The 18,501-nt window shown below is 37.2% G+C and overlaps 1 protein-coding gene across 2 annotated transcripts in view; it reads left to right on the top strand.

Annotated features, from left to right (window-relative positions):
- The window catches only part of LOC126456892 (calpain-5-like), a 282,083-nt gene extending 269,374 nt beyond the window's left edge, over window positions 1-12,709 (top strand). For both annotated transcript variants that reach the window (XM_050092729.1, XM_050092730.1), the window contains exon 14: window positions 6,462-12,709. In XM_050092729.1, coding sequence (XP_049948686.1) covers window positions 6,462-6,647 — 186 coding nt within the window. In that variant the 3' untranslated portion in view covers window positions 6,648-12,709. The remainder of the gene's footprint in view (window positions 1-6,461) is intronic.
- The last annotated feature ends 5,792 nt before the right edge of the window (window positions 12,710-18,501 follow it).

The raw sequence follows: 18,501 nt of genomic DNA, 5'->3' as shown, positions 1-18,501 counted from the left end.
GTGCTGGTACTGCGAACGGCTGAAACCAAGGAGAAACTACAGCCTTAATTTTTCCCGAGGTCTTGCGGCTTTACTGTATGGTTAAATGATGATGGCGTCCTCTTGGGTAAAATAGTCCCCCATTCTGATTTCCAGGCGGGGACTACTCAGGATGACGTTATCAGGAGAAAGAAAACTGGCATTTTACGGGTCGGAGCGTGGAGTGTCAGATCCCTAAATTGGGCAGGTAGGTTAGAAAATTTAAAAAGGGAAATGGATAGGTTAAAGTTAGTTATAGTGGGAATTAGTGAAGTTCGGTGGCAGGAGGAACAAGACTTCTGGTCAGGTGAATACAGGGTTATAAATACAAAATCAAATAGGGGTAATGCAGGAGTAGGTTTAATAATAAATAAAAATATAGGAGTGTGGGTAAGCTACTATGAACACCATACTGAACGCATTATTATGGCCAAGATAAATATGAAGCCCACGCCTACCACAGTAGTTCAAGTTTACATGCCAACTAGCTCCGCAGATGACGAAGAGATTGATGAAATGTATGATGAGATAAAAGAAATTATTCAGATAGGAAGGGAGATGAAAATTTGATAGTCATGGGTGAATGGAATTTGATAGTAGGAAAAGGAAGAGAAGGAAACGTAGTGGGTGAATATGGAATGGAGGTAAGGAATGAAAGAGGAAGCCGCCTGCTAGAAATTTGCACAGATCATAACTTAATCATAGCTAACTCTTGCTTCAGGAATCATGAAAGAAGCCTGGAGATACTGGAAGGTTTCAGATAGATTATATAATGGTAAGACAGAGATTTAGGAACCAGGTTTTAAATTGTAAGACATTTCAAGGGACAGATGTGGACTCTGACAACAATCTATTGGTTGTGAACTGTAGATTAAAACTGAAAAAAACTGAAAAAAGGTGGGTATTTAAGGATATGGGACCTGGATAAATTGACAGAACCAGAGGTTGTAGAGAGTTTTGGGGAGAGCATTAGGGAATGATTGAAAGGAAAGGGGGAAAGAAATACAGTAGAAGAAGAATGGGTAGCTTTGAGAGATGAAACAGTGAAGGCAGCGGAGAATCAAGTAGGTAAAAAGGCGAGGGCTAATAGAAATTCTTGGATAACAGAAGAGATGTTGACTTTAACTGAGGAAAGGAGAAAATACAAAAATGAAGCAGGCAAAAAGGAATATAAACATCTCAAAAATGAGATCGACAGGAAGTGCAAAATGTCTAAGCAGGGATTGCTAGAGGACAAATGTAAGGATGTAGAGGTGTAATTCACTAGGGGTAAGACAGATACTGCCTACAGGAAAATTAGAGAGACCTTTGGAGAAAAGAGAACCATTTGCATGAATATCAAGAGCTCAGATGGAAACCCAGTTCTAAGCAAAGAAGGGAAAGCAGAAAAGTGGAAGGAGTATAGAGAGGGTCTGTACAAGGGCGATGTTCTTGAGGACAGTATTATGGAAATGGAAGAGGATGTGGATGAAGATGAAATGGGAGATGTGCTACTGCGTGAAGAGTTTGACAGAGCACTGAAAGACCTAAGTTGAAACAAGGCCCCGGAAGTAGACAACATTCCATTAGAACTACTGACAGCCTTAGGAGAGCCAGCCCTGACAAAACTCTACCATCTGGTGAGCAAGATGTATGAGACAGGCGAAATAACTTCAGACTTCAAGAAGAATATAATAATTCCAATCCCAAAGAAAGCAGGTGTTGACAGATGTGAAAATTACCGAACTATCAGTTTAATAAACCATGGCTGCAAAATACTAACATGAATTCTTTACAGACAAATGAAAAAACTGGTAGAAGCTGAACTCGGGGAATCAGTTTGGATTCACTAGAAATGTTGGAACACGTGTGGCAATACTGACCCTATGACTTATCTTAGAAAATAGATTAAGGAAAGGCAAACGTACGTTTCTAGCATTTGTAGACTTAGAGAAAGCTTTTGACGATGTTGACTGGAATACTCTCTTTCAAATTCTGAAGGTGGCAGGGGTGAAATACATGGAGCGAAAGGCTATTTACAATTTATACAGAAACCAGATAGCAGTTATAAGAGTTGAGGGGCATGAAAGGGAAACAGTGGTTGGGAAGGGAGTGAGACAGGGTTGTAGCCTATCTCCAATGTTATTCAATCTGTATATTGAGCAAGCAGTAAAGGAAACAAAAGGAAAATTCGGAGTAGGAATTGAAATCCATGGAGAAGAAATAAAAACTTTGAGGTTCGCCGATGACATTGTAATTCTGTTAGAGATAGCAAAGGACCTGGAAGAGCAGCTGAACGGAATGGACAGTGTCTTGAAAGGAGGATATAAGATGAACATCAACAAAAGCAAAACGAGGATAATGGAATGTAGTCGAATTAAATCGGGTGATGCTGAGGGAATTAGATTAGGAAATGAGACGCTTAAAGTAGTAAATGAGTTTTGCTATTTGGAGAGCAAAAAATTTATTATGGTCAAAGTAGAGAGGTTGTATAATGTAGACTGGCAATGGCAAGGAAAGTGTTTCTGAAGAAGAGAAATTTGTTAACATCGAGTATAGATTTAAGTGTCAAGAAGTCGTTTCTAAAAGTATTTGTATGGAGTGTAGCCATGTGTGGAAGTGAAACGTAGCAATAAATAGTTTAGACAAGAAGAGACTAGAAGCTTTCGAAATGTGGTGCTACAGAAGAATGCTGAAAATTAGATGGATAGATCACATAACTGATGAGGTGGTATTGAATAGAATTGGGGAGAAGAGAAATTTGTGGCACAACTTGACTAGAAGAAGGGATTGGTTGGTAGGACATATTCTGAGGCTTCAAGGGATCACCAATTTAGTATTGGACAGCAGCGTTGAGGGTAAAAATCATAGAGGGAAACCAAGAGATGAGTTCACTAAGCAGATTCAGAAGGATGTAGGTGGCAGTAAGTACTGGGAGATGAAGTAGCTTGCACAGGATAGAGTGGCATGGAGAGCTGCATCAAACCAGTCTCTGGACTGAAGACAACAACAACAAAAACAGGAATAAGAGGGGTAGCTAATGACTGGTTTCAATCATACCTAACAGATAGGGTACAAAGAGTAGAGATAACACATACTTCAAATAGATCTAAACATTTAGTAAAACACTTATCAGACCCAAAATACATTAATATAGGGGTTCCGCAAGGTAGAATATTAGGACCAATACTATTGCTGATATACATCATGCACTTTCCCAGTAGTGTTACTCATGGTGAAAAAATTGTCTTCACTGATGTCAGCAATATTATGGTCACTGAGAAAACGAGAACTCCTCGCCGAGAAAGCAAATGAAACTCTCAAGGAAGTTCACGATTGGTCAATAAGCAATAAAGTGACATTGAACATAAAGAACACTAACGACATTAATTTCAGTTTGAAGAGGAAAAATGACAATGTTGAATTAAATGTAGATGGCATCTCTATAGACTATGTAACAAATGCAAAATTTCTAGGATTGAAAATTGATTCTCAGTTGAAGTGGTGTGAACACACAAAGGTACTTGCAAACAGAATGTCATTAGTATGTTATGCTCTTAGAATCCTATCATCAGTGTGTAACATGCAGTGTCTGTTAGTTACATATTATTCATATGTACACTCAGTTCTTGGCTATGGCATTCTTTTTTGGGGATAAAATGCACAAAATATGAACACAGTTTTCGAACTCCAGAAAAGAGCAATAAGAATAATAACCAAAAACACTAGTCAAGTTCACTGTAAAGATCTGTTCAAAACACGGGATTTTAACTGCTCCGTGTGAATACATTCACCAGTCAGTTTTACCCATCAAAAATAACATTGGTAATAACAGCACAAACAGATCTGTCCATGACCACGCAATAAGAGATAGACTCAATTTACATTTACCAAGAAAAAATAAACATAAAACTCAAAACAGCATTTTCTACCAAGGAATAAAACTGTACAATAAATTACCAAAAGTGATTAAAGTAATTGCAAAAATACACTTATGTAAAAAGGCAGCTAAAAAGTATCTGTTATGCAATACATTTTATACATTGAAGGATTACTTAGCTAAAACATAGTAGGGGTTTGATAAAAAAATGTTATACAAATAAATAATTATAATAATTAATAATAATTATTATTATTATTATAGCACAATACTAACACCTCTTCCTCTTTCTGAGCTCAACATCTCTCTCATTATGGAGAGATGCTGACTCAGTTTATCAGGGTAGCAAATGGGAAGTTGCGGTACAGAAAATGGCCCAGAGATCACCAGTGTGTGTGTATGTGTGTGTGTGTGTGTGTGTGTGTGTGTGTGTGTGTGTGTGTGTGTAGAGTGAGTGAAGTGTTATGAACTAATGTGTGTATAGTGTGTGCAGTGACTGATAGTGAGATATGAGTGAACAGTGTGGCATTACATTATTTAATGAATTATTTGTAAAAAAAAGTATTGTATACCAGGAGTAAATCTAATGATTGTCTCTAACTAGATGTCTATAAATATATGTGTATACAAGTTAGCTTATTTTAAATTGATCTAAATTTGTAAATACTTTGACAGGCCCTATATCCTTGTAAAAAGAGATCTACGGGTGAATAAAGCTACTACTCTGCTACTACTACTACTACTACTACTACTACTACTACAAAATTCAAATTTTGTCACTCAGTACACCAAATTGCTGTTTTATTGTGGCTTCATATTCTTCTGGAACATTCACACTATCATACTTCTCTAATCTCAGTATCAGAACAGTAAGAAATGGTGTCTAATTGGAAAGTGAAACACATTATCTTCTTGGTGTGCCCACAGTCAGTTAGATCAAGACAAAATCAAATCATTGCATAGTTGTAGTTTATCACAGGACAGCCATCAGATAGAATTTAATGATTTAATAATATATTATGTAAAGATTCATTTATCAACACTCTAAAAACTCTTGAAGGGCTTTGCTTCCCCTTCTTGAGACAGAAAGAACTCCAACTTGTAAGTCTATCTATTAGAGTAGTAAATGATATATAAAAACAAAGATGAGGTGACTTACCGAACAAAAGCACTGGCAGGTCGATAGACACACAAACAAACACAAACATACACACAAAATTCAAGCTTTCGCAACAAACTGTTGCCTCATCAGGAAAGAGGGAAGGAGAGGGGAAGACGAAAGGAAGTGGGTTTTAAGGGAGAGGGTAAGGAGTCATTCCAATCCCGGGAGCGGAAAGACTTACCTTAGGGGGAAAAAAGGACAGGTATACACTCGCACACACGCACATATCCATCCACACATACAGACACAAGCAGACATCAAATGCATTTAACTGTGTTGTTGTCACCCCTAATGGAAGATGTGCTTTGTCAGAACTCAAACATTTTCACTTTCTCAGTGTGACAAACTGATGCTCCAGTGTTCATCTTCAGGTCACTAGAGTAGAAGATAACAGAAATTCAGCAAAGTAAAAATACCTGTTCATTTTGCACAGTTATTTACATACATCATAATACTTCTAGATTTTACTTTGTTTGAGTGTACATGTGCCAGATAGGTCCAATTTGAAATTCAAGCAGTTTATTGTTTGTATTGGTTTCTGATAATCTTTCAATAATTGAGTCAAGGCTGCTGTCTACCAACGATGTATTGTGTATTTTTGAACATTTATGAGTACAAAATAAAATTCATACTATATAATTAATTGTGCTCCTAAGAAATTTTTGGCAATGGTCTCCTCATTCAAAACCAATCATTGTTTATTTATTTGATATTAAGTGGAAAATTATGATAGTGACTCACTGAAGAGAATGTTAGCAGTTTCTTAGACAAATAATAGTAAGACAGCATTGCTGGTCAGTACATACTTTCTAGAGAAATGTCAGTACTGCTGAGAGGCAGATATAAAAGTGCATACACTATCTTAGGTTTTGGAACTAATAGTTCCTGTCTTCAGAAGGATAAGAGGAATATATTGAGGAAGGTTGAAAAGAAGGCCACATCACCCAATCTGTTGTGAAGATGAGGGGAGACAAAGATGATGAATGTGTACAAACACTGGTTTTCAGTGTTTCTTTGCTTTTCTTCTTTTATTGTCATGTTGATGAAGAAAGTCACTATACAAATATTTGGCTTGATTGTGCTAAAATGCACCAAAACTCTAGTCACTAATAAAATGGTTCTTACATAACTTCAAAGTTGTAATGACTTTTGTTGTTAAAATTTAAATTTCTTAAGTTATGAACATAAAACTTCTTCTGTAATAGTTTGTAGGATATTCATAATGTGAAAAATAGGCAATGAAATGTACAGCTTCATTCTGCATAAACTATTTTTATTCTGCTATATAAAATGCCTTTTGACACCTGTAATCTTGGACATACTTTATTCTTTGGAGTATTTTAAACATGTATTAGATTGTTTTTTGTAAGATGTAATATGCAGCATTTCATTGGTGTAAACATCACTGGCCTTCTTTTTCAGGTTTTCAATCATAACTCATGTTTACCAGATAACTTCATGGGACAAGTCAAGTTACCAGCCCCAGTGAATCAGCATCCAAGCCCTATTACTGTTGATTTAATGGGAAAAGGAAAGAATGAAGGACAACCAACAAAGGGCTCACTAATGCTTGAAATATTCACCAATGACAATTTAATGATGGTTTAATTGTGCCTTTCCATTGCTTAAAAGTGATGCTAATCCCTCTGATGACCAAAGATAACTGTGTGTGTGTGTGTGTGTGTGTGTGTGTGTGTGTGTGTGTGTGTGTCTGAGAGAGAGAGAGTGTTGAGTTTATCTCCTATGCAAAACATTTCCCTTAGAAATGCTTTTTAAGTGTGTAATGACTACAAAGCTAAATTCATTGTTATCAGTTAGCTGTAATTGTATCATCATAAGACAACTGTCTGTATTTCATATGCACAATCACAAAATGCTGTGCCTCTCAATAAATATTTTTGAAAACTTTTCAACCACAATCATCTCCAGTATGACGATATGTCATACTTAGCTGAAGGGTTAATATAGTGGTAAGTCTGGTGGTAAATGCCCTTTTCACAACAGTAAAAAAACATGCAATTAATTGTTCGGAATATTCATGTTTACCAATATTTAGATAAGAAACTACTTCTGTCTGGTGTGTTTCCAGCCTATCACATTTTCATCTTACCATTCATCTGATTATGGTGAAAGTGCGTTCAAAAAATAACTGAACTTAGCTTGTTCAGCTGATATCAGTTCTCAATTCTTTGTGTTAATTACAATTTTTATGTACCTGTATCTGTAAAATTCCCTATTCGATATATTTTTGAATGTGACTCACTGATATATCTGAAATAATGTACAAAGATAATGAAATTTATGACTCTATGTAGCTTAAAGGTTACTAGTATCCAAACTGTGGCTTTTGTTACAGTTAGTTTTAGAACTTGTGCGATATGCTTGGGAGGAAGATCTAAAAACTGATGTCAGTTTGTACAACTTATCTGATGAAGTTGAGAATTATACATACATGTTGCATTAATATATGGAAGGAAAATGTTATATATAGATATAAATAATTCTTGCCTCAAGTGTGTTATTGTAGTAACAGCGCTTCTTTTAGGAGACTGAATATGTGTGTTGTTATTTTTCCCAGTAATTTTATTCCTGTTACTGAGCCTTCCTCAGTGTACAACAAGTCACATTAAAATGACAATCAGCAGACATTAGATATGGAAATAGTGATGTGAAAATTATAGAAATTTTATGTAAAAGGAATAAGATAATATAGAGGAAAAACATTGGTTTGCAATTGTGATAACTGTGTGTTCTAAAAAGTTGGACTAGCCAATGGAGATTTTGCATAAAGTAATGGAATTGAATAGCTAAACTTACTCTGTGGAAGAGAGAGTCAGATATTAAAGTAATGAAATAATGAGTTTCATGTTGGGGAAAGAGTGGCCAGAGGATAGAAAACACCAACATAAACTGATGCAGAGGAGGGGGGGATAACAAAAGAGCATTCTGAATAATAGGTAAGAAAAGACAATATAAAAAAGTGAAGTGAGATATTGCATGACAGTTCACTTTTGACACAAGGATACTGTCACATCTCCTATACAAAAACATTTACAAGCATCTTTTGATCTTGATGAGATTGTCTAAAACCATCATGCACCACAACTGTAAGAGAATAACATTGCGTAAGTCCTCTCCATAATCTGTGTATGATGTCCTGCTACATGTTTAGCCACTACTCAATATTACTGCAGCGTATTTTACAGCCTCAAATGGATTGGACTCTGCCCAGTTCATCCCACTTCACACATTGTCATGTATACTGAAAGTGGAAAATAAACCTTAGAAAGTTGTGATTTTGTATAGTACCTACATTGGAGTATAATATTCATCCTCTGATTTATTGTGTGTGAAAAATGATTACACCCTAAAATTCTCTCATCTTATCATTCACTTAAAAAGTGGAGGCATTGCCTCACATTTCTAGATTTTTTATGGTTTTGTTTCTGTGCTCCATTCTCTCTAGCTTCTTGCTTTTCCATTTTTCAGATATTGGCCTACCTTTATACTCTCACTCACTGTCTCTCAAAGTAGCTAATTATCACTACATATTTTATTTATTTAGCATATGATGTGCAAAGTGCACAATAATATAAAATTAAGCATAAAAATTAAATTTATGACTGTGTATCTGTAGTAATTCACAGACCAAAGACTAAGTTCACAGTTAATCTGATCACTAGCAGAGAAACTAAAAAGAAATGTTCTCTTGCCTTAGTGTGTTGTTAGATCATGTGATTAACGGTAGGAAATGATAGAGTGCTACTTACTGCAAAGAAGACATGTAAAGTTGCAGACAGGCCAAATTAAATTGTGTCTTTTAATTGTGCTTGTCTGCAACATGTCTACTTTGCAGTAAGTAGCAATCTGTCTTTTTCCTACATTGTTGATATTCTTACCTGGAGTTTCCATTGTTAGATCATACCATTGTCTGATATGTGCAGTCATTTGACACTAGTCCATTTCCTCAATTTAGTCACTGCCATTCATTCCATTTCTTTTTTTTTTTCATATTCTCTTAAGATACCACACTTTGTTGATCCTAAAGTTTTTCTTGAACAAATGTGAATATACTTACAAAGGTTTCTTTGCATTCCAAATTGTGTTCTTTATTAATGTCCCTAAACTTGTTTCCATGATAAATTTGCATATATTGAATTGGTGACGCAGATTTCAGTGAACCACTCCATTGGTATACAGTTCAGGTTTTTCTGATTTTTTTTTTATTACTATTGCACAGATAGTTTTGCTGGATGCTACAGATGTGGTGACAGTAGTACAGGTTTGAGTGCTGTAGAACAGTAAGCATGAAGTTGTGTCAATATTTGTTGATAACATCAACTTTAGAAACATGGTGCTTTCTTCACCACATTGATGTACCACATTCAGCCAGACTTGGACAAAATTCAGATTGAGCTGCTAGTTACTTTTGCAGTCATCCCACAAGTGGAAGCATACAGCCTCTTACTAATATTATTTCTGTAGCTTTGCAAGTATGTTTGGACACTACTTGTAAAAGAAGTGTGATTCCCAAGTAATTGGAAGTAAGATCGTGCTTGACATATAAATCATTCCAGTCCATTGGATGTTCCACAGTAACTTGTTTAGTATTCAGATGTAAACAAGAACCATCAGTTTTATTAGTCATTTGAATTAATCTCCATTTTAATAGACTGCTGTTTATTCAGCAAGATCTTTATTTGACAACTGTCTCAAGTTTTCAGTGACTAGGCCAAGTCATTTTCACAGTCACAAATTTTGTGATATGTCTGGAAGCAATAATTTCTAGATCATCTGAACAAAGATGGGAGCAAACCTAAGAATGTTATTATTCAGCACTTTCCCGTTAGTAAATGTGATTATAAACTGAAAACCTATAGTGAAAAAATTGTTCAAAAGCTTCAAGAAGTCTGATAAAAATTCATAGTCAGGCTCAACATGTGATCTATAAAATTTATTCCTGTTCAGTTGGAGTATTTTCTATCAGTCTTCCAGTGAATCAGTTGAGAATAAGATGCTTCAAAAATTAATAACAGGAACTCAGAAGAGCAAGAAACAGTTTTCAGGGCAGTTCCTCATTTTTTAAAGTTTCTCCACCCCTATAAATCTTGCTCTTTTAAATACTTTGTTGCGCATGTCACATTCATCTTTCAGGATATGATGAAGTTTTCATCACTGTTGCTCATATCAGCTAGAGGTATACTGTTTAGTGCAACTCTGCACCATATTTGCCTTCCCTGTTGATGTTAGAGTACTCATATAACTTTGTAAATGTTTTAATGTACACACTAACTTGTACCCAAAAGTCTGATCATCTTTATGCTTTGCTTTGGAGGTTCTCTTCTCTGACTGACTCGTCAGTGGTCAATAGGAATGTGAATTTATATGTTCTTTGCGGTCTCTGCTCCAAGACTTGATACAAATGTCAAGAAATAGTGTGGTTGTTCAGGGAGCCCAGTAATCAGTAGGTCATTTCTTGTTTTCCATTTCTTCTATAGCCTTATTTGTAATAATAAGTTGGTGTTACTCTAGTTACTTTCTTTACCCAATCCATCAGCACTTTTAATAGGCATTCTGCAATGATGGAGCAGGTTTCTTATATACCATCATGCATTAGTTTTTTTATGGATATCCGCTGTATATACAGCTGCTATGTACTCCCTGCAGTTTACAGTTGTACCATAGGACCAGTGCTCCTTGAAATTTTTTCATGGAACCTGTCATCCAGTATATTACTTGCATCTTTGCTTTCATGACCTGACAGTGATTCTTTAATTTGAAGATTTAATCTAGTGTCATCACAAAAATGTTTTCCACTACATTGTTCCAGTTTCTGCATTTACACCTACATCTATATTTGCATGGCTTCCCCACAACAGTCAAAATTTATAACTCCCAAGTAGTAGTAGTAGTAGTAGGAGGAGGAGGAGGAGGAGGAGTAATAGCAGTAGTCGTAATTTGGAGTAAGAGGGAACTTGATCCATGAGTCATTCCATTGCATCAGAAGCTCCATATAACTTTTTGCTCTACTCTTCAAGTGGAAGACAAGTCTCACCTCTTGAAGAACTGACCTGTAATATGTCGTTAGATTATTCAGAACCATTACAGATTCATTTCCTTATCACTGTCACTCATAAGTACTGTATCACCACCCTTTAGGCAGATATGTTTGTTCATTGAGTGTACACATCCAGGAATGAAAAATATCTCTTATTTTTAGGTGGTCTGTTTGATTTTACCTTCATGATTTTTTTAAATTTTATATAAATAAATTGTATGTTTTGTGACATATTTCATCAGAGATGTTAGTGTGTAGCTGTGTACTAAAATGTTGTTCCACTGTATCATGCGGTACAGAAGTATCTAGAGAAGTATCAGAGAAGTAGCTTTCATTTGGCATCACAGTTTGCAATAATGTAGATGCTTGTCATAGTCTACATCTTAAAATTTTAATGATATGCCTTCCCCAACACTTTTTTTAATAACCAGGGTTTAATTTCTGGTTTTTACTTTACAATTTCTTTTGCTCTTGCAACCAACTGAGAACCAGGCAAAAACCTTGCTGTTCTTGACGTTTGGTAATGTTTCCTCAGAACATCTGTAAGTTAAAAATGCATTGTCAGTGGCTATGTTTTGAGTACTATGTACAGCTTGCCAGTCAGGCTTCCTGTCCACTTTCTCTTGATGTGTATGCAGGAGAGGAGGAAACACTTTGAATTTGGTAAAGTACTAAAACACATCTGTTACGGTGATTGCTGTAAGTTGCTTAATTCATTTTATAATAAATGAAGTCAGGGAGTCTACTTATGCATTAATATAAAAGAATGAAGAACTATTTTGCTTTTACTTTTATTGCTAATATTTTAGACTTACTGCTGTGAAATAGTAAACTAATGGTGTGTGAGGCAAAAATAAGGACTGCATCATGATTAATTTGATGACCTTGTAAAAATACTGTATGAGTCCACTGCATGGATTACAATTCCAACCTGCATCAGTGTTATAACAATCCTTACATATCGTTTATTGTACAATATAAGCATATATAATTTTTGTCAATTATGCTGCCAGACAAAAAATCATACACACCTCTGTATGTGTGTCAATTTTCTTACACTATGGTGTCTACATTGGTTAGCCTTATGCAGTGGAGAAGAAGCTGTACTAGCGTAATATTGAGTGTTCCTGCAGCATCAAGCTTTTGTCGGTTTTTGAGCTCGCATTTATTTCTTAATCTTCCATTCTCTGTTACATACCTCAACTGTAATGTTGCTTGCTGGCAAAAATTTCTATTTTGAGAAGAATGTTTTGTATTTGTTATTGTATCTTGTCTTCTTGGACTTCCATTATATACCAAAACATTTATAAAACCAAAGGTACAGAGGAAGTCATAGTTTGACATATATGTCATTTATCTTTTAGATTTAAGTGCTAAAGGAAATGGTCTTTTAAACTTCAATGTGTTGCTATTTACAAGTGCCTTTTATCGAAACAGTGAAGGTTGTATTTTTGTCCATACAAATATCTAAGTGCCTTTCACTAAAAAATTAAGACATTGTTTTTAATTTTCATTAAAGTGAACAATTTATTTTGTATGCTTTTTATATGCAATAATTTTACTGACAGTTACCAGATAGCATATTCAGAGATTTATACTGTACATTTTTATGTTCCACATTTTACTTTAATAAAATATCTATTAGTTATACTTAAATTTGGGTAAAGATGTACTTTCATACTCCCTTCCTTTCAATTTAATTAAGGTATTTATTTGCATTGTCTTATAGCCGGAAGTCTGGGAAATATTTAAAAATTATTGTAAATGGCTGTTTGATACTTACACCAGATCGCGGATATGTGTGTATTTTCTGTTTATAACAGGATAATGAAAAGGATAGCTGTTACTCACAATATAACAGAGATGCTGAAGAAAGACACAATAAAAGACTGGTGGAATGTTAGCTTTCAGCCAACAAGGCCTTTTTTCTGTTTATAAGAATGTCTCTTGCCTATAAGAAACCATAATAGCGCTGTAAACAGTTTCTCTCTGTAACAAAAGATCGAAAGTACTTCTTTAAAAGAATAGAAACGAGGAAAATAATAAATGAGACTGTTCACATTACTGGGGACCATTTTTTGTGACATATTAGTGAACATGTTTTTGACCTTAAATTGTATCCTCACACTGTGTGATAGGTTTAATTAAATTTGATCAAATCAGCAGCATTGGATGAGCACTTTTTTACAAACAAATTTTTGCTCCCCACCAGAAAATCTTGCATAGGAGGTCTGTCCCAATGTATATGAGACTGATTCTGCAAATTTGTGAACTTATCAGATACATTCAGTTAGTGATGGCTGCCTTCAAAATAGCAACAATTTGAGTCCACCCACACCCATGTATGTTCCTTTCAAGTGCAGAAACTTAAGATAAATAATGTTGAATTAGACCACAACTCGCTACCGGTTGTGGTCTCCGTCAAAAATCTTTAACTGAATAACAACCACAAGTTCAACAAGGTCAAGCATGTGTAAAATAACATAGAAACTTCACTGGTTTGGCCTCCCAGCTGAGAGCAAGAACATGTCTAGTAAACTCTTCATCCACTGACACTGAGATTATAGGTTTTGATTAAACTTGTCACAACATAAAACCACAATTTAGTGTCAAAAGCAGTCACACACTAATGCTACTGTCTATACAGTGCTAATAAGCTATGACAACTCCATTTTTACTGAAGTGAGCAGCTTCATTTGCACTTTGTGTAGTTATATATACACTCCTGGAAACGGAAAAAAGAACACATTGACACCGGTGTGTCGGACCCACCATACTTGCTCCGGACACTGCGAGAGGGCTGTACAAGCAATGATCACACGCACGGCACAGCGGACGCACCAGGAGCCGCGATGTTGGCCGTCGAATGGCGCTAGCTGCGCAGCATTTGTGCACCGCCGCCGTCAGTGTCAGCCAGTTTGCCGTGGCATACGGAGCTCCATCGCAGTCTTTAACACTGGTAGCATGCCGCGACAGCGTGGACGTGAACCGTATGTGCAGTTGACGGACTTTGAGCGAGGGCGTATAGTGGGCATGCGGGAGGCCGGGTGGACGTACCGCCGAATTCCTCAACACGTGGGGCGTGAGGTCTCCACAGTACATCGATGTTGTAGCCAGTGGTCGGCGGAAGGTGCACGTGCCCGTCGACCTGGGACCGGACCGCAGCGACGCACGGATGCACGCCAAGACCGTAGGATCCTACGCAGTGCCGTAGGGGACCACACCGCCACTTCCCAGCAAATTAGGGACACTGTTGCTCCTGGGGTATCGGCGAGGACCATTCGCAACCGTCTCCATGAAGCTGGGCTACGGTCCCGCACACCGTTAGGCCGTCTTCCGCTCACGCCCCAGCATCGTGCAGCCCGCCTACAGTGGTGTCGCGACAGGTGTGAATGGAGGGACGAATGGAGACGTGTCGTCTTCAGCGATGAGAGTCGCTTCTGCCTTGGTGCTAATGATGGTCGTATGCGTGTTTGGCGCCGTGCAGGTGAGCGCCACAATCAGGACTGCATACGACCGAGGCACACAGGGCCAACACCCGGCATCATGGTGTGGGGAGCGATCTCCTACACTGGCCGTACACCACTGGTGATCGTCGAGGGGACACTGAATAGTGCATGGTACATCCAAACCGTCATCGAACCCATCGTTCTACCATTCCTAGACCGGCGAGGGAACTTGCTGTTCCAACAGGACAATGCACGTCCGCATGTATCCCGTGCCACCCAACGTGCTCTAGAAGGTGTAAGTCAACTACCCTGGCCAGCAAGATCTCCGGATCTGTCCCCCATTGAGCATGTTTGGGACTGGATGAAGCGTCGTCTCACGCGGTCTGCACGTCCAGCACGAACGCTGGTCCAACTGAGGCGCCAGGTGGAAATGGCATGGCAAGCCGTTCCACAGGACTACAGCCAGCATCTCTACGATCGTCTCCATGGGAGAATAGCAGCCTGCATTGCTGCGAAAGGTGGATATACACTGTACTAGTGCCGACATTGTGCATGCTCTGTTGCCTGTGTCTATGTGCCTGTGGTTCTGTCAGTGTGATCATGTGATGTATCTGACCCCAGGAATGTGTCAATAAAGTTTCCCCTTCCTGGGACAATGAATTCACGGTGTTCTTATTTCAATTTCCAGGAGTGTAGTAGAGGAAGTTTGTTTATCCTTTGGTAACTATTTGTAAGTGATACAGGATGAGGAACTGTGCATGCATACCCAAATTTGATATTATATACACAGAAAATGCACATGTAACATTCATCTAAGCATATAAAATGATTAGAGCTTAAAACTCCATAAACATCAGTGATTAAATACAAAGGACTATCTATCTATAGAAGGAAGAGGAGGAGGAATACAAAACATTTGCCAACATTGATAAGACACATCATTAAAGTGAATGTCGCACTAGACTACTTTGTGATCACTCTAATTAATAAGCATATAAATCTCCACTTTTTCTTCCTCTTCTTCTTCTTCTTCTTCTTCTTCTTCTTCTTCTCCAATGAGCCAGCTAAGGACCATGTGCCAATTTCAGTTCTTTACTCACTGTTCTCGTCTTTTCTTCCAGTACTTCGTCTGCTAACTATGTTATTTCTTTCTGTCTTTTGACCACTTCGGAGTACTTTTTTTTCATTTTTCTATACTGTAATCCTACCACATTCAATACTTTTCCCTTAAACAGTTCTCTGTGAGTTGTTTCTTCAGCTATTATATTAATCTTAAGGCTACACACCTCAATCAGTAAGAACAGAACCTTGTATGCTCACTTCATTGCCCGTCTGTCTCCCTGACTGATTGCTTGTTGAGACCCCTTTGTCTCACAAATGGGTCGTCATATCAAGCTGAAAATTATGTTGGATACTAAGGTCTATGGTCCCTTGGCTGTTTGAAAAAGTTAAGCTTCTAAGCCAGTGCATTCAGAAGATACTGCCATTTAAGTCACATATTTTTTATACTTGCAAATTCATTCATCAAACTTATAGAGTACTTCTCATGGCCTAGAATTATGATATTTGGCAAGAAGCAGTGTTTCACAGTACTAGTAAGTGAAAAAAAAACCAGAAAATTTTTATTTGAATTATATCACCTGAAAAAAATATTTCTGTCAAACAGTGAAAATGCATGGGTGGAATATCAACAATGTAAGGAAAAGACAGAGTGCTACTTAACATAGAGATTATAATGAATTACATAATGTTATTGGGAATGCAGCTTGCCGCTAACTTGGTGTAATGTTTTGTCTGTAAAGACGTGTATTTGTTGCCTTTATGATTCCTTCACTCTCACACATAAATCTGTACCGTAAAGTAAGGGCCTCCTGTTTTGTCTTTAGGCTGATCCGTGATAAGACAGCCAAACAATTATACTAATGTAGGATTCTGAGTATTTTCTCTAATTTCATTCACTCTCTCTCTCTCTCTCTCTCTCTCTTTTCTATGTACGATTTTAAATATAATATTTCATTACGTGAAAGCAGCCCAATAGAATCTCTGGTGGAGCCCTTCGTCTTAACATTCAGCGGCTGGCTTGCTGTAAAAGATCTTTATATCTATTATTATCGTTAAGCGCTGCATTCAGTTGGGAAAATCGATCGTTTGAACAATTCGTTCCTTTTACGACAGATTTTGAATTTCAGATGTGTCCGAAGCCTTTTTGGACGATTTTATAAAGACTTGTCGATTGCAGGCTCTCTTCGTCACAGCTGAAACTTCCCCACTAATTACGGGGCCAAGACAATCATCAATGATTCAGACAAAAAACTCATTCGTCATTCACTCTAGAATAAAAGGGTCACAAACCTTATTTTTGAGGAAAATTGTATATTCAATCCATCTCCATTACATGTTCCGTTTTCTGTTGATTCCCAGTCTTACTTAATTTGTGTTTACAATTTCTCTCTCTCTTCAAATAACCCGCTAGTGGCACAAACGTTAATAGCTCGCTTTAGCGAGAAGAAGAGCAAATATGTCTCTTTTAGCAACCCGACAATCTTCCAACAGATACTTCCGAAGCTGTCCTCGTTACCCGTCTATAATAACCATGGAGAATACATATATGTCTCTCATATGTCTCTCTGTTATTCCAAAGAATAAACGTACTGGAAAATACCTTGGCGTCGACGAGCTGTCGGCGCATATATTACTAGAAAATCCGATCAGATGCTTTTCAAAAGCGAATAAATGTGGATGATTTGATTGACCATTATTAATTATTGCGTGGTAGAGGGTAATTTTCCGTGGGGAGATTACAATGCCCCTCGCAGCGAGCGAAGTTTGTGAGCTCAATTTTGATTTACCGAACACACTTCGCGAGCTATCTATTAGTGTGGATAACCCGGAAGTGATGATTGTCAGTCCTCCGACTGAAAAAGAATATTATGTTTAAGACAGACGAAGAAAAGAAATGTTGAAAACAGAAGAAATGAAGGTACCGCGGCTGTATTGCTTTTACGTGCATCTAGGTGTTATGTTTGCTGTGCACAACCAAGGAAGATGATCTTTCATGAAACTGTTATCCGGGTCTACCCATTAGTGAACTTTCTTAAGCAGGGAAACCGTGGAAAACCTCTTAAGCCTAGACCCCCAGCCTACGGTACATAGAAGATAGGAAAGCCTATAGAAGAAAAAAAAAATAATTTTGAAATAGATCTCTAAAGGAAAGATAGGGATCGATTTATATAACGATTTGGAGAAGAGTGATTTGTGCCTCTAGCAAAAAAAAAAACAAAAACATTTTACAATAAAAAACGTGAATTCTCGTTTTACAATCTTGTTCCTAGGACAGTATCTTGCGGTGCTAAAACTCCCCCGGGTCTTGCATGTCCCCGACGTCCACATTTGTAGTCGGTCGTCTACGCGGCCCACTTTGTAGTCGGTCTTCTACGCGGCCCACAATGGGAAGAGTAGAAGGGACAGGGATACTCGAATTCACATGCAACATTCATTCCAAAAGAATTAGCAATGACCAAAAGAGAAACTCTTCCTGTAAGAGAACTGGTTAGGTTGCACCGTCAAAGATTCTCCTTTTTGAAAGCAAAATCCTTATGGCTTCATGCATCCTTTTTGTTACGACGTACTTCAAGGAATTTAGCCATTAACTAATGATGTTGCCAAAAGCATCGTCATATTTACTCTCGTTTGAATACTCTTTTTGACTTTGCATCCCCACTTGTGCTTATAAGTCCAAAAGTTCTGACACATTTTCTATCACTGATTTGTTCTTCGTAATTTAGAGGATTCATGCAACTTAAATAGATTTTGGATTCAAATCATCGAATAATGGAAAGTGTAGTTCATTTTATACAAAGACATAATCCATCATTTCCTTGAAAAGTCATATAATTTATCTATACTCAAAAACTTTTTATTCTAAATACATATATTTCTCCGCTTGATTGCTGTA

Source organism: Schistocerca serialis, chromosome 2 (assembly GCF_023864345.2).
Source record: "Schistocerca serialis cubense isolate TAMUIC-IGC-003099 chromosome 2, iqSchSeri2.2, whole genome shotgun sequence".
Taxonomy (NCBI): Eukaryota; Metazoa; Arthropoda; class Insecta; order Orthoptera; family Acrididae; genus Schistocerca; species Schistocerca serialis.
This window is presented reverse-complemented; position numbering and strand designations above follow the sequence as displayed.